This window comes from Poecile atricapillus, chromosome 8 (assembly GCF_030490865.1).
Source record: "Poecile atricapillus isolate bPoeAtr1 chromosome 8, bPoeAtr1.hap1, whole genome shotgun sequence".
Classification (NCBI taxonomy): domain Eukaryota; kingdom Metazoa; phylum Chordata; class Aves; order Passeriformes; family Paridae; genus Poecile; species Poecile atricapillus.
The window spans coordinates 4,284,858-4,302,814 of NC_081256.1; the positions used below are offsets into that span (position 1 = coordinate 4,284,858).

The following is a 17,957-nucleotide window of genomic DNA, read 5'->3' on the forward strand; positions in this document are numbered from 1 at the left end:
CAGATGGGGCTGGGGGATGCTGTGGGTGCCCCAGCTGGGGCTGGAGGAAGCCGTGGGTGCCCCAGATGGGGTTGAGGGATGCTGTGGGTGCCCCAGATGGGGCTGGGGGATGCTGTGGGTGCCCCAGATGGGGCTGGGGGAAGCTGTGGGTGCCCCAGATGGGGCTGGGGGATGCTGTGGGTGCCCCAGATGGGGCTGGGGGAAGCTGTGGGTGCCCCAGATGGGGCTGGGGGATGCTGTGGGTGCCCCAGATGGGGCTGGGGGATGCTGTGGGTGCCCCAGATGGGGCTGGGGGATGCTGTGGGTGCCCCAGATGGGGCTGGGGGAAGCTGTGGGTGCCCCAGATGGGGCTGGGGGAAGCACTGGGTACTGCTGTGCCCCCAGGGATCCCTCCTGTCAGCACACAGCAGGACAGTGTGCTGGGAGTAGAAACGTGGTTAATTTTACTATGAAAAACCCTGAGCTCCACGAAACAGTTGTCAGGGCTTAAAGGAAGGTTCAGACTTCCCTATAGCACACTGCTAATAAGATTAAGCATTTAACTACACATCTTTCTAGTATTCTGCTGGGGAGTGTAAGATTTTACTGTGTGTGCTCAGTGGAATGAGGGTTGAATTAAAAACACACCAATGTGCTTTTTGCTGGTTCTTCATCAGAAAGCCATTGCCTGACCTAAATGTATATGCAAATAATTAGGCATCCTGGATTACCCGAGAGAGACAAATGATTAAGGGGAATGATAAGACACAGCCACTAAGGATGATGAGAGGAGTACTCCTAAGGAGAGGCATGATCTCAATGCAGGTTTGTGTGTCACACAGGCGCCTTTAAAAATAAACATTCTGCTGTTTCCTGAATCACGACTGTCCCTGATTACATCCTCCATCCTTTCCACCCTCTTCTTTTCTGCTGTCTAATGGAGATGAGATCGTAGCAGGGTAATCAGTTTAGAGGAGAAGATGAGCCCTGCTTTAAAATCCTCTTTGGTTTTTACCAGAAGAACTGTTATGTTTATTTGCTTGCTAGAAACAGTGTTACAATAACTGCAGTGAGAATATCACTACCCTCTGGCAAGGAAGCTGTATTCTGCTTTGCAATTAAAAATCAAATTAACAGAATGGAATATATGTTCATGATTATTAGTATTTCCATTATTAACTTTCATCTTCTCAGATAGAGTTAATATTTTTGCCTGTAAATAAACAGTCTTGTTCCAAAAATCTCCCCCCACACACACTTTACTGTGAGCACCAGCTGTTCCTTATGCACTGCTAATTAATTAGATACTAAAGATTAAAAATTAGTGTTGTTCACTGACTTTAAAAGTGGCTGTGGCTTTCACCACCTCATGCTTGCTTGTTTTTGCATTTTAGGACTTCAACTGGTGGCCAGTAAAAATTCTCCTGAGGTTAAGAATCAGGAGAGCCTCCCAGAGTGTTCTATTCTCTTCCCCTTTCCCATTACATCATTTATCAAGAAATATTTTTTTCAAAACTTTTCATCTTAAAATGCATGGATTTGAAGATTAGTGCACAATTGGGTCCATATACCCAAACCAGAGAGATGCTTTCAGGAAATTTAATTGTGCTACAATTTCTGATGGAAAAGCAGGGTAACATTTTCAAAGGTACCTCTGATACTCAGCATCTTAAGTCTGATTGATATGAGGCCACTTGTGGAAAAGGGATTTTGGACTCACTCCAGACTTGTATCTGAGAACATACAAGCAGTACAAAGAGAGGTTTTTCCTTATTTTTGAATTTAAAAGCCTCTTCAGTGTTTATCAACTTTTTCATTTCATATCAGGAAAATGCTTGGAGGGAGGTGAAATTCAGGTGCCAAGTGGCATGCAGAACTCTGCTTAGCAAGAGACAGCGAGGCACCATCTCCACAACCTGCCAATTATAAGAGTGATATAAATGTAAAGAAAGAACATTCCTATCTCCCCTTCTAAACCACTATATTCTAAATTTTACCTATTTCTATTTCCAAGAGAGTCAATTATTTATAAATTACACATCAAACAAGCAAGTAAGAGAGGTTCAAGCTGGATAGCTGAGAAGATTTTGAAATAAATGAACCTCAATTACTTGAGCAAAATTATTTTTGAGCCAAACTTGCTGAAGCTGGAGACTTTTTCTTAATTTCCTCCTTGTACCAGTATTATTTCTGTCCATGCAACCTTGCTGAACCAGATACTTCTACTTTCCCAGTAGGATGGTATTCCTAGAATTACATGCAAGAGGACTGATGTTTTACCCTTTCCTTGAAGGCAACCTAAACAAACCTTTCTACTGTGTTATAAGCAACAGCAACTTTGACTCAGCCAGAAACCCAAAGCAAGGCTCTCTCACATTCCAGCACACAGGGAAAGCTGTAGATGGCTGGAAGAAAGTGTTGGAGCCAGGGGCAGAGGGAAATGTGACCCCTCTCTTTGACTCACATGACAGAGATGATGTCTGGACACTTTGAATCCTGCCTCCCCCCAGGTCCTAATGGATATCTGGCTCCATTGCACCCCTCTTTGGCCCTTGGATGTTGGCCTGGACTTAGGGAGGATTTGGGCCATCTGAATATGGCTCTTATTAACCAGAGCAGTTACCTAACTCAGTCTTGCTCAGGTCCTCATAACCCAGATCCAGAAGCAATTGCTTTGACTGTCCTAAAATCAAGTCTCCTCAGCCCACAGGAATGTGCTCATCTTTCCATTCTAAAACTTTAATTTACTTTTAGATGAATCACAGATGCAGTAAAACCTCCTGGTTTTGTGAAAAGGCTGTGACACACCCTGCACAGATGGCATATGTTTGAGCATGAGGTATCTCTGCATTTTATGAGCAACATGATCCAAATTTAAAAGAAAACCTTATTTTCATTATAGTATCAGCCTCAAATCTGGATCTAATTGCCTGCTTAGATACCTGTGAAATCCTGAAAGTGAGCAGCTGGTCTGATCAAGGCAGATAAAAAGTATTGTTTACTGTGGATGGGAAGCCTCAGTGCTGCTGCTACACCCAATCTTATTGTAAAAAACAGCTAAACTGCAGCCCAGTGTAAGATTTGAGGATAAATTCATTACATACTACATTCCATAAGCAATTTTGCAGATAGTAAAAAAACATTTTGTTATTAATGAAGAAAACATTGAGACTCTCAGTACACTGACTGCTAGTTTCCACAGTTTTCTGTTCTTTACAGTGACTTTTAATTGCAAATTTTATTTCCTTTGCAAAGATGGAAATCAACCCTCATATATCTTTTATCCCTTTGGAAGAAGTGATATCTTGCAAATCCAAGAGAGGAATAATTGAAAAGGAACAGAGACAGGCACTAGTGTAGCTGAGTGCATGGGTCAAGAAATCCCAGAAAAATGTACTATGTTTTAAATGCCTGTAATAATTTTTCATAGAATTTTGATTTAGCTTTATGTAACCACTGGAGGGTAACTTTCCTTTACAGCACTTTAATTCATTTGTAACTTCACTGGTACAGCTTCTGGGGTTAGAGATAGAACTTGTGTCCCTGCAGAGACCAAAAATAAAAGTATCGTGGCATAATCCATTACAACGAAATGGGCTAAAAGTATTAATAGATATAGAAAGAGAGAATCATCACATAAATAGCTCTGGTCTATTTTTGGAAAGAAGTTCATTGATAGTTTGCATCACATGAGTATTAAGAGGAACTCAGAGTATGGGAAGTTACAGAACAGCATCTAAAATGAATGTTTTAAAAAATCTGCAGACTCTGGTAGTCTGTGCTGAGACTCAAAGACTTGACTGAGGTCCTCCCTTTCTTCTGTTCATTTTAAATAACATTTTTAATGGGGAAGTTTTACAAAGATATGACAGTCTTAGAATAATCAGGATGACACAATGAACTAGATACTAACATGAATCCTGAGGGAGTGTTAGAAATAGAATATATGGGAATAAATAATAACATTAAATAATTAGAATACAAAGTTGGTGATTATATATATATATGTGATATTAAAAACCCAACAAACCAAACCACAAAATCCCCACAAAACTGAAACAACAGCTAACACTTTTTTCCTCATCAGAAGAAACTGAAAAGACAGCATCAGCTACCCTCAGTGTATCTTACACTGTGTGTACGTAACTTATTATACTACAGATATTTGCAGTAAAATGTTACTTTGGCCATTTTGGCTTTCAAGATAAAACTGTTCATCTAGTCTATTAAAAAAAAAAAAAAAAAAGAACAATCCTTGAAGTTTCAAGTTATCAAAACTGGTCATCCATTGTGTTTCTTATCAAGGAGATACAATTAAGATCAAACATTACTTTATTTCAAAGATTATCTAATGTCATCCTAAATTCTTAGCTTTCATACGTTTCATACTTGACAGGAAATAAATCCATCCCTAAAAGCCATTTTAATGCATCTGCAGAAAAGTTCCCAAGTATACAATATCCTACAAAAGTGACCTTCTTAGCACTCAGAATGGGCAGAAACAGCTGCAGGACTTCAAAGGGTCCTACATCTCATTGTTGTAAGGCTGGCACTCGCCAGTGTCACAGACCTCTGAGGAGCTCCTGGGCAGCATCAGGAGCTTCCCACAGGGACACAGCACCTAATTCTGCACTCCCAAAGGACTGAGATGTCAGCCACTTTATTTCTGGGATATTAACAGCTGGTCTTGCATCAGCTATTTCTGATTGTTTTCACAACCCTGCTGCTGGAGTTCTGCATGCTGAATTGTCGATCACACCTTGCTGTTCAGAAGAGGAGGGTAATCGTGTCCCAGTGACCTATTTCTAAATATGCAAAACAAGTTTCCCGCAGCATCAGTGAACTCCAGATACCTGACAGGGTAGTAAAATGTTTACTGGCTTTCATTAAGAATGTTCTGCAACACTCACATGTAGTGCCAAGTGCAACTGAACGTGCCAACATCTCAATCACAGTGATAGACACCCATTTATCACCACCCACCATGTTTCCACCACATGTCAAATATCCACACTTTGCCCTTATGTTCTCTACCTTTTGTCACTGACCTACATTTATTTGTAAATATTGTTAATCACCTGTTAGTTTGCAGCTTCTATAAGAAAGTGGCTGTCACTGATCTGCCTCCTGGAGAAGTGTTCCAAAATACACAGTCCTGCATCTGCTGAGCTGCTGGTCAGAGTGTGGCTGTTCCAGCAAGCTTCTGGAGGCTACAGACAGATGTTATAGTTCAAAATAGACTGAACATTGCTTTAAGGTCTATCTTAGGAGTACAAATCCTAGGCTTGGTGCTGAATTTAAAATCTCCTGTTCAGTGTCTCCAATTGTTTAGTTATGTCTAACCAATTCAAAACAAGATAAATAATTAAAAGAGGTTTCATTCAGGAGAGATCCAAGCACACTCTTTCAAGAACAGGACTTGGAGTTATTTTGCTGTAAAATTCTGGTTGCTCCAACAGCTTTTAGGTAGTGATTGCTTCGTCCCTGACCTTCCTTCATGGATGTCCATTGACTTATTCAATATTCAAGTTGATGCATGACAGGAAAGGATCAGCTCTTTCTATGAAAGAACTGCCAGAAGACAGAAAGTGACATGGCTAAAATAATTAATGACTATTTAGATTTATGAAAACATAAAACATAAAAGGTTCAATACTAAACCATATAGGCAGAGCCTGGAACTGAAAGAAATGGCATTGATACAGGTACTAGAGTATTTTTAGAAATAGCTAATCAATGTGCACTGCAGACTCACTGTGGCAATGCCTCTGTGTGCTTCACTGGTCTTTGTAAATTGGACAAGACACTTTTGTCATGACTGACAATGATTTTCAATGTGGAATTTTTGATTTTTGACAATAAAAGTAGCAGTGTAGAAAATGATACGTTATGCTCAGGGGGAAGCAAAATCAGTAATTCAGTTTCTGCATGCTCCCAAGGTAGTACCAAGGTTTATGGATTTTCCATTCACAGACAAGGATTATTTTAATATAAAGTGAGCATTGTGTATCGAAAGTTTGATCCATTTTCTCAGATTTCCCAACTTGAGATCTTTGTCCTCCTCTAAGGTACAAATCTATGAACTGCTGCCTTCCTGATACACACATTTGCATGTTGAAGTTTCTCAGGCATTGCTTTTCTCTGATGCCTCTTCTGCCTTCAGAACAGGACCTTTCCCTTGTTAAAAGCTATCCTGAAGTCATAATCCTCAATGAAAATCTGCTTATTTCTAGCAGACAAAATGTTCTCTGAGCCTCAGCTACCAACCCATAATGTGCACTGTTTTCTCCATGTTGAATCTTCCAGCCAACACACCTTTAGTTTCACTCAGTCTGTTTTTCATGCAGTACCATGACTCAATGATGGAAATGTCTGATGGCAGAGCAGCTGAATTTTATAATGATTAATGTCCCTTCCTTTGTTCTTCTGTTGCTTTCAAAATTTACAAGTGCTACCCACCAACCTCACAATAGTTGTGTTCTGCTGTTTTTTTTACAGAAACAGATGTGAGGAAGCAGTATGGAGCTCAAGAGAGGAAAGACCTTCATAAAATCCAGTGTACAACATGAGAAAGTGCCACCAGTGCATACAGCTCCTACCAACAAAGATGAGATGGGAAAAGACAAAAAGGCAGCTCTGGAGGGAAACCAAAGTGTGGCTGAAGTCCAGCTGGCGTGTCTGGCCACACACAAGAACTACAGATTTTCTACCAGAGCAGCAAGGAATGGAGCTGCTGGTCACAACCTGGAAAAAGCATCTGGCTCCTCCTACAAGCTCGTAAGGAAGAGTAAAACCCATGAGTGCGTTGCTGAGGCAGACAAAGCCGAGCAGTGCAGCCCCAGCAGCAGGGCTTGCGAGGAGGGTTTGTTTGGAAAGGGCAAGGGCCGACTTGTCAATAGCATCAGCTTTTCAGGGATGTCCAGCTCCAGCAGTAAGAAGGAGTGTGTGGTCAGCCCCAGCCAGTCTGCATGCAGCAGTCAGATGATTGATTACAGGAACTTTGTGCCACAGATGCCTTTTGTACCAGCTGTCGCAAAAACCATTCCCAGGAAGAGGATTTCTCTCAAGAGATCTAAGAAAGGGCTCAGAGATATATTTCATATAAGAAAAAATAAACCAGACAGCTTCTCATTTCTGGTGGAGAAGGACAAGAACCTGTCCTCTCCAGGCTGCAAGAGTGAGCTGTCTGCACGTCTTGCAAAGTATCTTTTCAAAACTGGGGAAACTTGTGGAGCTGATTGCTTGTCACAGGACTGCTCAGACAGTGAACTGCAGTCTGACTCCTCCTACGACTACTGCAATGCCCTGTGTGAAGATGTTGCCTCCCTGAAGAGCTTCGACTCCCTCACTGGCTGTGGGGAAATCTTTGCTGATGAGAGCTCTGCTCACCTGGAGCTGGAGAACAACAAAGAGCTTCTCCTGAGGAGAAGCAAGCACAAAGACAGCCCTGGCATGGGCTCCTTCCAAGGCGGGGTGGAGCAGCTGGCTTCTCCTGGCCAGAATGAGACAGTGGAATTTGCAAAGTTTTGGGACAACATCAACAAATCAGTGAGGCTGCACCAGAGTGCTCTGTTTGAAAAGAAGTTACTGAAGATGTCTGGTTCTGACCCAGAAAAGGACAGAAGTCAGGCTGCTGTACTGGTGACAGAGCCCCAAGTGTCACCTGATAAAGAAGGTGACAATTCCAAAGACAGCTCCACAGAAACGGAAACACCGAAAAGTGAAAACCAGGAATCCACATCCACAAGTGATGAAGGATACTATGATTCCTTCTCTCCTGGACAAGATGATGAACTGAAGGAAGCCCAGACCCCTGGTGTCCCAGGGAGATTTCCAAGAGACAGCTACAGTGGAGATGCCCTTTATGAGCTCTTCTATGACCCAAATGAAGTCAAAGTAAACCCTATCCTTGATGATGACTTGTGTGCCTCTGAAAGTGTTTCAGAGCAAGCCATTGAAATCCCTTTGTCCATTTACAGCTTTCATGTTGGAGCTGAGGAGAACATGGCTTCTCAACCAACTCTAGACATCATTAGCCAGGGATTTTTCCACAGCACATGGAAAGGCAAAGAATGTTTGCTAAAGCTCTGTGATACTGAGCTTTCACTGACCATGGGCATAATAAACTGGCTACGAAAACACTCGGGACTCATCTCCTCCCCTGACTCTCTTCAGAGTCCTCAGTCACAGCGAGAAAAGTCCAATGATTCATTGATCCCCAGCCCAGAGCAGAAAGGGAGCACAGAAGCTCAGCAGGAGACACCAGGCAAGGGTGAATCTAATACATTTAACATATGTGTGCCTTTGGAGGAAAGCAAACACGCAGCCCAGGCCTCTTCAGTAAACATTGCTGGAAGAGAGCACAGCCTGGGCTCCTCCCTGAACACTTCTGATCTGGATTTCCAGGGAACAGAAGGGAGTCACCACAAGGACTTACCTACAGTGCCTGGGACTGTGGAAAACACAAGTTATGCAGCACAATTGCAGGTTAACAGAGACAATCTGCAGACCTCTTCAACTGACAATGAGAAGGTAGCAATTTCACTGGGATGTGAGACATCCAGAGGTAAAAACCCACTGCCAGAAGAGCTGAACAGAGAGACTGGCTCCCAGAGCTCTGAAAATCCTTCCTTAGATGATAATCACGAAGTAGAATCATGTTACTCCTACAAGACTGCTGCGACCTCGCTCCGAGATCCCCTGGAGAGGGAAGACAGAAATAAACCCATGTATCACTCTCTCTCAATTTCCTGTGACAAACCACTGCAGCCTCTGACCCTCAATCACTTCCAGAGCTACATGAGCCCCACACCAGCAGACAGCAGCACCAACATAGTGCAGCTCTTAGAGCACTGTGTAACACAGGTGGCATCATTAAAAATCAGCTATGAAAACAAGCACCTGGAAGACAAATACATCGGGAATGAAATGAACAGTATCATTCATAAGATGTCTCAGTACAAAAACAAGTTATTGTTACAGAATGAATGCAGCTGCATTGCTCAAATTCCAGAATTTCCCAGTATTCCTAGTACAAACCAACACGAGACAAGTTTCCAATCTAGCAGTCTGTATCATTTGGAGAAAAATGGGGAGCAAATTTGCTCTGAAGATCAGAAAAGTAGAGCAAAAATCCTAGATGAGGTTACTCAAAGCAAGATAAATTTTGAATATGCCCAGCTGAATAATCAAGCCCTCTCATATTTAAAGGACTTTGGTCTCAGTCCAAGTGACTCTGGCCCTGAGACATCTCTTAGTAGACCAACATTTTTACCTCTCTTTAACTCTGTCTGCCCAGACCTAGGTGGTGCCTTCTCCCAGGGCTCCCACAGCACGGCTGTCTGTCTGTCTGACTCTCTGCAGCCTGAGGAGGCCAAGCAGAGCAGCCCAGGGTCCTGGCAGGGTGTAGAGAGCCCCTGCCATGGCCTGGCTGCAGGGAATGCTCTGAGCCCTCTCCTAGAGGCAGTGGCTCGGGATACAGCGGTGCCAGCCAGGAACCACCAGTGACACACCTGCATGGAGAAGGTGAGTGCTATGGGGAAGGGTGAAATTAAATGTGAAACAGTTCAATCTTTTCACAGAGGGACACTTAACAGTGGAGGCTGAGGGATTCAGGGTCTGTCATTTATGCATGAGAAAGCCAAGGAGCTCGGTGTGAAACCACAGTGCAGATGTGCCCTGTCCTGCAGATGCACACATATGGTGTGCTCTAAAGCACAAGGGAAAGGCCACAGTGCTGTGCTGTGCTCCTAAGTGCACCAAAAGGATGGTTCTCCTTCATCCAAACCTGATGTGTTTCTTCAGAAGGTGCAGTTGGTCTCTGGCCAGACTGTGCCATGGCAGAGCAAGAGCTGAAACCAAGGCAACCTCCATGCAAGGATTGACAGGCTTCTCAAGAGAGGGGTTACAGGGTCTGTGCTGCACCTCAAGCATTTGAAAATCCTTCAGCCACACTCACATAGCACAGGGAGAGCCAGAATCTGCCCTGTGACACAGGGTAAGAAACACCTTTGCTGCAAAGCAGAAACACAGATGGAGCACACAGGGATTGTGCTAGTTCAGTTTCCCTGTCACACGAGGCTTTAGGCCAGAGCAGGCACTGCTCTGTGCCTGTATCTGTACAGAGTTCTCACTCTGTGCCAGATGAGAAATCCTCCAGCTGCTGACAGGAATTTGTTGTAGGAGTATGAAACTTGGGTAAATTCTCTGTCATGTGCCCTGCCAAACCTGACAGATTGGCTGGACTCTGCCCAGCCTTGGCCTCTGAGAAAACCCCTTTGGAGGTGGTGGAAGACAAAGAGGAGGCTGCAGCAAGGGCCAGGACAGAGAATTGAGGAACAGTTCCCTATTGAACAGAGGGACACAGGGAACACAACATCTCTCTGGCTCTTGCTGCTCACAGCAGTGTGGCTGCTTTCTGCTCATCTCTAAAGGCTTCCCAAGCAGCATGAGCTAAAAAGGACAGTGCTTCTCTCTGCAGGAGGCAAGAACACCCTGACATTTTCAACTTTGGGTAGATTCAGCCATCCACTTTTCTATTTATGTCATTGTGAAAATGACCTTGCCCACTAACAGGTCTCCCATTGCAGAGAGGGATATTTTTCAGGGCTCTGCATGAAGTTAAGGGCCAGAGACTGTCAGTCTTCCTCATCCTTAACAAACTATGTGTTCATCAGTAAATTAGGTCTTTCTCAACTGAAAGAAGTGATCTTGGGGTTTTTTCCATTTTTGTTGTAAAAATGCTGTGGTTCTTGTGTCACCAGAATTTTTAGCAGTACTTGCCACCCAAGGACACACCATAGTCCTTAGAACTATTAAACTCTTTTAGATATTTCTGAAATTATAAACTGAGTACAGAAGAGGCAAGGTTTGTGCTTACAATTAGTATATGTATGGAACTAGGACTAGGCACAGCTTCTTGAGGTTAGAAGAACAGATCAATGTATGCCTGATATTTTTATTTTGCTGTGAATACTAATCCACAGGGTAGTGCTAGGAATATCCCAGCCTTTGCAGGCTAGGAATGCAAAGAGAGTCTAATTTTGAGGAGTGGAATGATAGAAACAGAGAAGGGAGCTGTGTGACTGTCAGGAGTGGTAACAGACTGTATCTTTACACTGAACAAGATGTAACACAAGCAGACATTACTGGACTTGGGGCACATTCTCTGCATTGAATCAAGTGGCAGCTGCTGTGTGCCACCACGTGCCAGCACTGATAATACCTGCCATGGCAGGAATGTGACCAGGTCACACTTTCACCTGAGTCCCAGAGAAAACACAATTCAAGCTTTTTTTCCAAGAGGTGATTTTCAATAAAGGTTTCTTGAACAGTAAAATGAATTAAATTTTAGAATAGAGATGGGATTTACATATTAATAAAGTGACTTCAAGGGCTGGGCTAATTAATCATTTAACAGCAAGGATGGTGTTTGTTACAATTTTTTACAGAAAAATAATTTAGACAATAGTTAAAATGTCATTTAAAAGAATTGGCTGTGGGGACAGATACAAACAATGGTGTGTGACTGAGTTTTCCTACCCGATATTTTCCTGCCTGCCTACACAAACAGATGGCCCACAGGCTTGCCTGAAATTTGAAATCTTTGTGACAATGACTCAGGAGCTTTGCCTCAGTCATGGGGGTGGTAGAGAAAGGGAGGCAGTGTATAAACATGGTGTCACCTCTGAATCCATGGAGACAGACAGCACTGAGAAACACTCCCACGCTGGACATGACTGTGCAAACTGTGAGAGCTTAGACACAAAGAATGCTCTAAAATGCCACACCTGGGAGCTGGGAGACAAGTGACAGATCCAGAGGTGGCTCCTGCTTTGTCCTCAGAACAAGTGCAGCCCCTGATCCTGCCATGGACACCCAGGTCTGACCTGAAGGAGGTGGGAAGAAGGTCACCTTTCTAACTTTGTCCCAGGGTGGAGGAAAAGCTGTTATCAAAAGCCATTAAAATCTCCAGGTTTTGTCAGCCCATCTCAACATATCCCAGGACCCACAAACCAGCCCATCCTCTCTGCTCCAAAAGGTGTGCAGGGTTCCCCTGGGCCATGCCTGGCCTCTTGGGCTTTGCTACCTTGATGAGCAGACACAGGAGTGTGATGAAGAATGGTACAAGAAATGCCAGTCACAGCTGCTCTTCCATTTCTCCCTTCCCATGCCTTTTAGAGAGAAATCTGATAATGCCTTGTGTCTGAACTCACCAGGAACCCCAGGCATCCTCACAGGGCAATATGGAAGGCTTATGTATGGATAAAAAAATGCAATGAAAAGTATAATTTTAATTTTTCAGTATCTAAAGGTTAGGACTTAGGAAGTGAAGCTTAGGAAGCTGTCCAAATCTGAATACAGAGAGGATTCCTAGATCTGGATCACAGAAAACAAGCTGCAAAAGTTTGTGATTTTCAACTACATGTTTTTCATCAGGAAACTTCATCTTCAGAAAGGAAGCCCAGAACTCAAGCAGTGCATTGGGAGGTCTTTTCCTGACTCTTAAAACCTCTTAACTCACCAAGCAGACAGCACTGGATGTCACAGCAATTGGACACATGTAGAACAAAACACTCTCTGCAAACAGAAGCATTTCAGACCACTGAGCCATTTCTACCACTTAATGGGGTTTGATCTGCATCTTCCATTAGCTGGTAGATGTGGCAGAGCAACAAAACCTCTTGTGCCCCCAACAATATGTGCTCACTTCATTCAAATGCTGAACTGCCACATTATGTACCAGTTGAAGATTTTGGATGTGTGTCATTGACAGCCCTGAAAGGAATGCATTGCCCTCAGGTCAGAAAAAAAATACATAACTGTCAATCAAACAGTGATTGCTGTAATACTAGGATAGCTATATAATACTATAATAGGACAGCTGTAGATAAAAGAAGACAGGATTGCATATGTGACTGCTGGTATCAAGGAACTGAGATTCAGAAGCAGATAAAATACAGCCTAGGCACTGCAAAGTGACAGAGGAATGTGTATTTGATCCTCACCAGCTGAAGGGCTACTCATAGTCTAGGCAATTCCTGCAGTGCTTTTTAATCCTTCCTGGTTCAACTTCACTCCCTCTCTCTTAAATAAAGTTGTATTTCTCCCAGACAGATAATTTCTCTATCTGATAAGCATAGAGAAGGCAGACTGCAGTATTTGGATTTGGTAAAAAGGAGAAGCAGAATGAAGTCTCATCTGTGCCTAGGCAGTTTTCTGCTCAAGTAGGGTATTATTTCTCAAAATGGTCAGAGAGATACCAGGTGAAAAAATAAAGGCAGAGCCTCTGTGCACACAGCAGGAAAAGTATACAGTGGCTTTTGAAGTCTGGTGTAAGAAATGCTCCTGTTTCCATGCTCCCTCCATGGCATAGTAAAGGGATGGTCTCTCAAGTTGCACATGATGAAATGTAACAAGAATACAGCACAGAGACAGCCAGCACATTTTCTGCACTGGAAATGCCTCTGGCTCCGAAATACACACCTGTATAAAGCCAGTTACCCAGACCACGCAGCAGTGGATATTGAAATCTCATCTGACAGCTACACACACACTCACTGCTGTTCAGACATGCATCACAAGGTACAAATGCTCTGTTTGTCACACGTGGTACCACAGAGGCAAGGAGCAGGGAGACAGAGGTGACAGATCACCACCTCTACTAATACATTTGAATGTTAGTCACCATGTGCCCAGATACTTGGGCTAAATGCTAAATTAAACAATTTTCTCCTTCATTAAATGCTGTTGCTTCTGGACTTGGCTCTGTCTCACTGCACTGTCTTCATGGTACTTTGTCATCAGTGCTCATTCTACCCAAAATCAGAATTCTATGAGGAGGAAGAAATGTTCTTGCCAGAGGAGGGTTTTTCCACACAGTTATCAGCACGGATAATCTCTTAAATGCCAGATGCACTGTAATGTGCTTCATTTTAAAACTGAAGAAATTGATTTGCTGCTTTACCCGCTATTGCAGCAGGATGGTTTCCATGGATACAGCCTTATAGGGACTCTATTTTCCTCCTGTTGACAACAGTACAGAAAGCTAAATTCTCATCTTCACTGCACCAGCATAAATTTGAAGCTAGGGCAATGATTCCCAGATTTAACCCTGCGAGCAGAAGTTGGCTCCCAGTCTCCTTCAACCTTGAATGTGAGATTTCCAAGGGGATAGCAGTGGAGGGAAAAAAGAGAAGGAACAGCAGCATGGTCTGAGGGACAGGATATATGAAACACACAGTGCCTCTGTATGAGAAATGGGGAGAAGTCAAGACAGAATGCAAACACACTAACTGCTCATTCAGAGGCTTAGTGTCTTGCCTGACATTTAAGTGTAAAAATACAAGTCAGATTTGGGCTACAGAAGTTTGGCTGTAGAATTATGGAATTGGGCCCTTTTTGTTAAAATGAATCAGTTGTTACCATTCTGAAGAAAACCTGCTTCACTTCAGGACAGGAAGGCATGAAAGTGGGAAGAAGGGGAAAGTGAGAGCCTTGCATCCAGAGCAGGCTGCTTCTTTCATACAGGAGAGAATCTGTCCTCCTCTGGAATACAGTCATGGAGAAACTGAATGCACAGGAGATCCTCACCTTGAGAATGGGCTGGGAGAGGCATTTATATCACAAGCCAGTCAGCAGAAAAAGAGTAGGATGAAGGGCCTGGTAACCTCATCTTTTTGGATCCAAAGTATAAAATACTTTGTTCCATTTCCTCCATCAGAAAATACAGAGGGGCAGAAAAAACCAGAGGCCTCCAGAAAACTCTGCATTCTACCTCTGCCAGGTGTTTGCAAAAAGGGTGTCAGAAACAGGGCAAATGGAGAATTTAGAAACCTGAAATAATCAATCTCCTATCTTCTGGCAACCAGCACTCTGAGCTAGCCCTTGGCTCCTCCTGGGTGTCTGGGTTTAATGCTCCATTTTCCAAATGCCCTTAAGCACAGGAACTTCAAAGCCTTTTAATTTCTGTTATAAACCTTTCATAGTTTAATGTCTTTAAGGCACTTCTTAAAATCTTGTATCTATTGTGCTATACTTACCAGTTTTGCTTTGCAAAACTTAAAAAATATTCATTTTGAATTTTTGCCTTCTCTGACATCTATTTACTCCTAAAACAGGCACTGTCCCTTTTGTGGTCTAGCAACACTGGGAAGATTACAGATTTTTTTGTGATTCAGGGCAGAGGCTATGCCTCAGTACACAAGTCTGGGGTCTTGGTAAGTGAAGAGTTCAGACAGAATTCCCCAGTATCAATAGATTTTCTGCATTTTTCTAAAAATAAAAAAACCCACCAAACAAACAAACAAAACAAACAAACCCAACCCAAAAAACAACAAGAAGAAACCCCAAAACCCCAAACCCAAACAGATAATTTTAAATCTGGCTAAATTAGGAGCAAAAAAAATTGACCATCCAGTGAAAGGCATAAAAGACCATTGTCATGAGCACTGGAGCACTGGGAGGCTGCAGTGTGAAATACCAAATGAAATACCCAAAATGAGCACTGAGTTCCCCATCAGGTGTTAAGGAAGGCCGTCCTGTTTTAAGCAAACTCTCCTCCTGGTCAGTTCTTTTGGAAAGATTGGACTGTCTACATCTGGTGTGGCAGGTTTCCTGTGTCACTCAAATCACAGGGACTGCATCTCTTTTTCATTTGAAGGTGGGAAAGATATTCACAGATTTTGGACAGAAATAGAGCTCAGGAGAGAGAGACACAAAGAAGTGCTGTATGATAGGGTTTTCCTGTGGAGAAAGGCAATATTCTGAGCTTCTCTCTCTATGCATGTGGCAGGCCTGCTCAGGGAAAGCTTAAAAGATCTTGTGGCACTTAGTAATGGTGTCAGCCAGGGATGGCAACTACACAAATGGCACCAAGATACTACAGCCAGCAATTTCTCTTGTCCCACAGTCAGCTATCCTCCACTTTGAGGTGATTATATTATCCAAGGGGAAACTGTCAGTCTGCAGGTGAAGATAAAGAAAAGATTACTGGAGAACCATAAAAAGGAAGGTCCTCTTTGTCTTATAGAGAACAAAGAGGGGGTTTTTCTCCATCTCCTCTTCACTAGTCTTCTCCAACTGCAATACTTTCCTTTCTAAATCAATTTATTTTTCTTTTCATGACAACTTTCCATTTTACTTGCTCCAGACAGGCTTGACTCTTCTCTATCACAAGCTTTACATTCCTTCTGCTCCCTCTTGGAGGCTGAACGTACTTCAAAACCCTTTTCCCTTTCCCATGTGCCTGTGGAGCTGACATTTCCTGGCAGCTCTTTACCCCTACCAGACAATTCCCCCCACCCTCAAGAGCCTGGAAATCCCTCTTCAGGCAAATCCTGCAAACACCACCAGGCTCTGCTTTACTCCCCAGAACCTGGGTTCTGTGCTTTGCTCACACTGCACAGGTGCAGACAGGCACTGAAGGACATGGGAGGATCACAGCCTGTGGCCAGGCAGGGTTAAGGAATTTTGACAATCCCCCCAAACCCTTTGTTATGTTTTTCCACCTCACAGCCAACAGAGGGGAAAAAAATCAAGTCAAGATGGCTTTGGTGATACACAACCAGGGAGCTGCAGAGAAATCAGTGGCAAGAGAATTTCTATCTGGCTTCAGCAGGATGTGGGGGCACCCTGATTTACAGCAGGAGACATGAGGCTAAAGATTGCATCAGAAATTTTCACAGCTCCAGCTTTTCAAAGAGATTGTGCCCTCTGCTTTCAGCTGCACTTTTAGGAAAAATCTGATTGGGTGTTAGCCTTAATTAACCCTAGTGCAGTTGTATTTCTGAAATAAGGGAAGGTTGTATTTTACACAAACATCAAATGGGGCTTCTCAGCAGCAGAAAAAACACTGAGGTAAAGGAGCAGCTCTTCCGTCTGTGTGCTTTAAATAGAGGATGCTGCAATTTATGGCTCTTGGAGAAATAAAAGCTCAATTTCCCTTCCTTAGCCCTTCTGTCTTCCCTTGAACATACAGGCAAGTAGGGTTTCGTGCTGGAAAAAGCACTAAGTAGACTGTTGCTATAGCAACCAACTCCCTGAAACCCATTTGTAATTAAGATGGTGGTGTAACCACCCAAAAACCACATCCTGCCAAACCCCCGCTTCCCAAATAACAACTGTGTGTTTTTAGAGTCCATCTGATCAGGGCAAGGTTGGTTAGGTGGGATTGTAAGAGTAATTATGTCTTTGGAAGTAGTTTGCTACTGAGATAGCAAAAGGATGCCAGGAAACAGCGGGGTTGCAATGCAAGGTGCTTTTTTGGGCTAGATTTTTTAAAAGCTTCAATCAATTACAAGATAGTACTTGAATCATCTCAGCTCTCAAAAGTACTCTTCAACTATAATCTGTAAAATTTTGAATAATACTTATAAATTTAAAAATGCCCTCAGGTTTTTTTTTCCCCACAATTCAAAAGCTCTTTTACATTAAAATCATGCAGTAATACTAATTAATAATTTTTCTGTTAGAAAAATGTATGTTAGTTTTCCCATTAGTGTTTATTAAAGGTGATGAGAGCTAAGATGTATGATTGAATGCAATCCTTGAAACATAAATTAAGAATAGATGAGGTTATTTGAAAAGTGACATTTTTTGCTGAGGGTTGTATAATGTGAATGATAGAAATGTGAAGGTTTTATGAGATTTTATAGATACAAAATATATGAACAGACAGTTAATAGGAAGATTTCTTTCTATTGCTCCCTTGACCTCTGAACTTCACATTTTATATTATTAAAGATAAATATACTGTACCCACCAGTCTCTCTAGAAACTGTAATGCCCTGGACACACAGTGGTTCAATAAAATTGAAATAATAATAAATTAAAAAAAGCCCTTCACCCACGCAAACATAAAATGCTGGAGGAGCTTAGTGCTTCTCAAGTAAGACTAGTGTCTCTTGCAGCATGTTGTAAACTTACTCAGTTAAAGGGCCATTCAGGTTTTAAATATTAAAAAATAACCCAAACACAAA

At 42.7% G+C, this 17,957-nt stretch overlaps 1 protein-coding gene across 2 annotated transcripts in view; it reads left to right on the forward strand.

Annotated features, from left to right (window-relative positions):
• Window positions 1–6,498: 6,498 nt before the first annotated feature.
• The window catches only part of AMER3 (APC membrane recruitment protein 3), a 31,386-nt gene continuing 19,927 nt past the window's right edge, over window positions 6,499–17,957 (forward strand). For both annotated transcript variants that reach the window (XR_009278113.1, XM_058844011.1), the window contains exon 1: window positions 6,499–9,504. Coding sequence is in view for 1 of the 2 variants with exons in the window: in XM_058844011.1 (XP_058699994.1) it covers window positions 6,499–9,486 (2,988 nt within the window). In the remaining variant the exon portion in view is untranslated. The remainder of the gene's footprint in view (window positions 9,505–17,957) is intronic.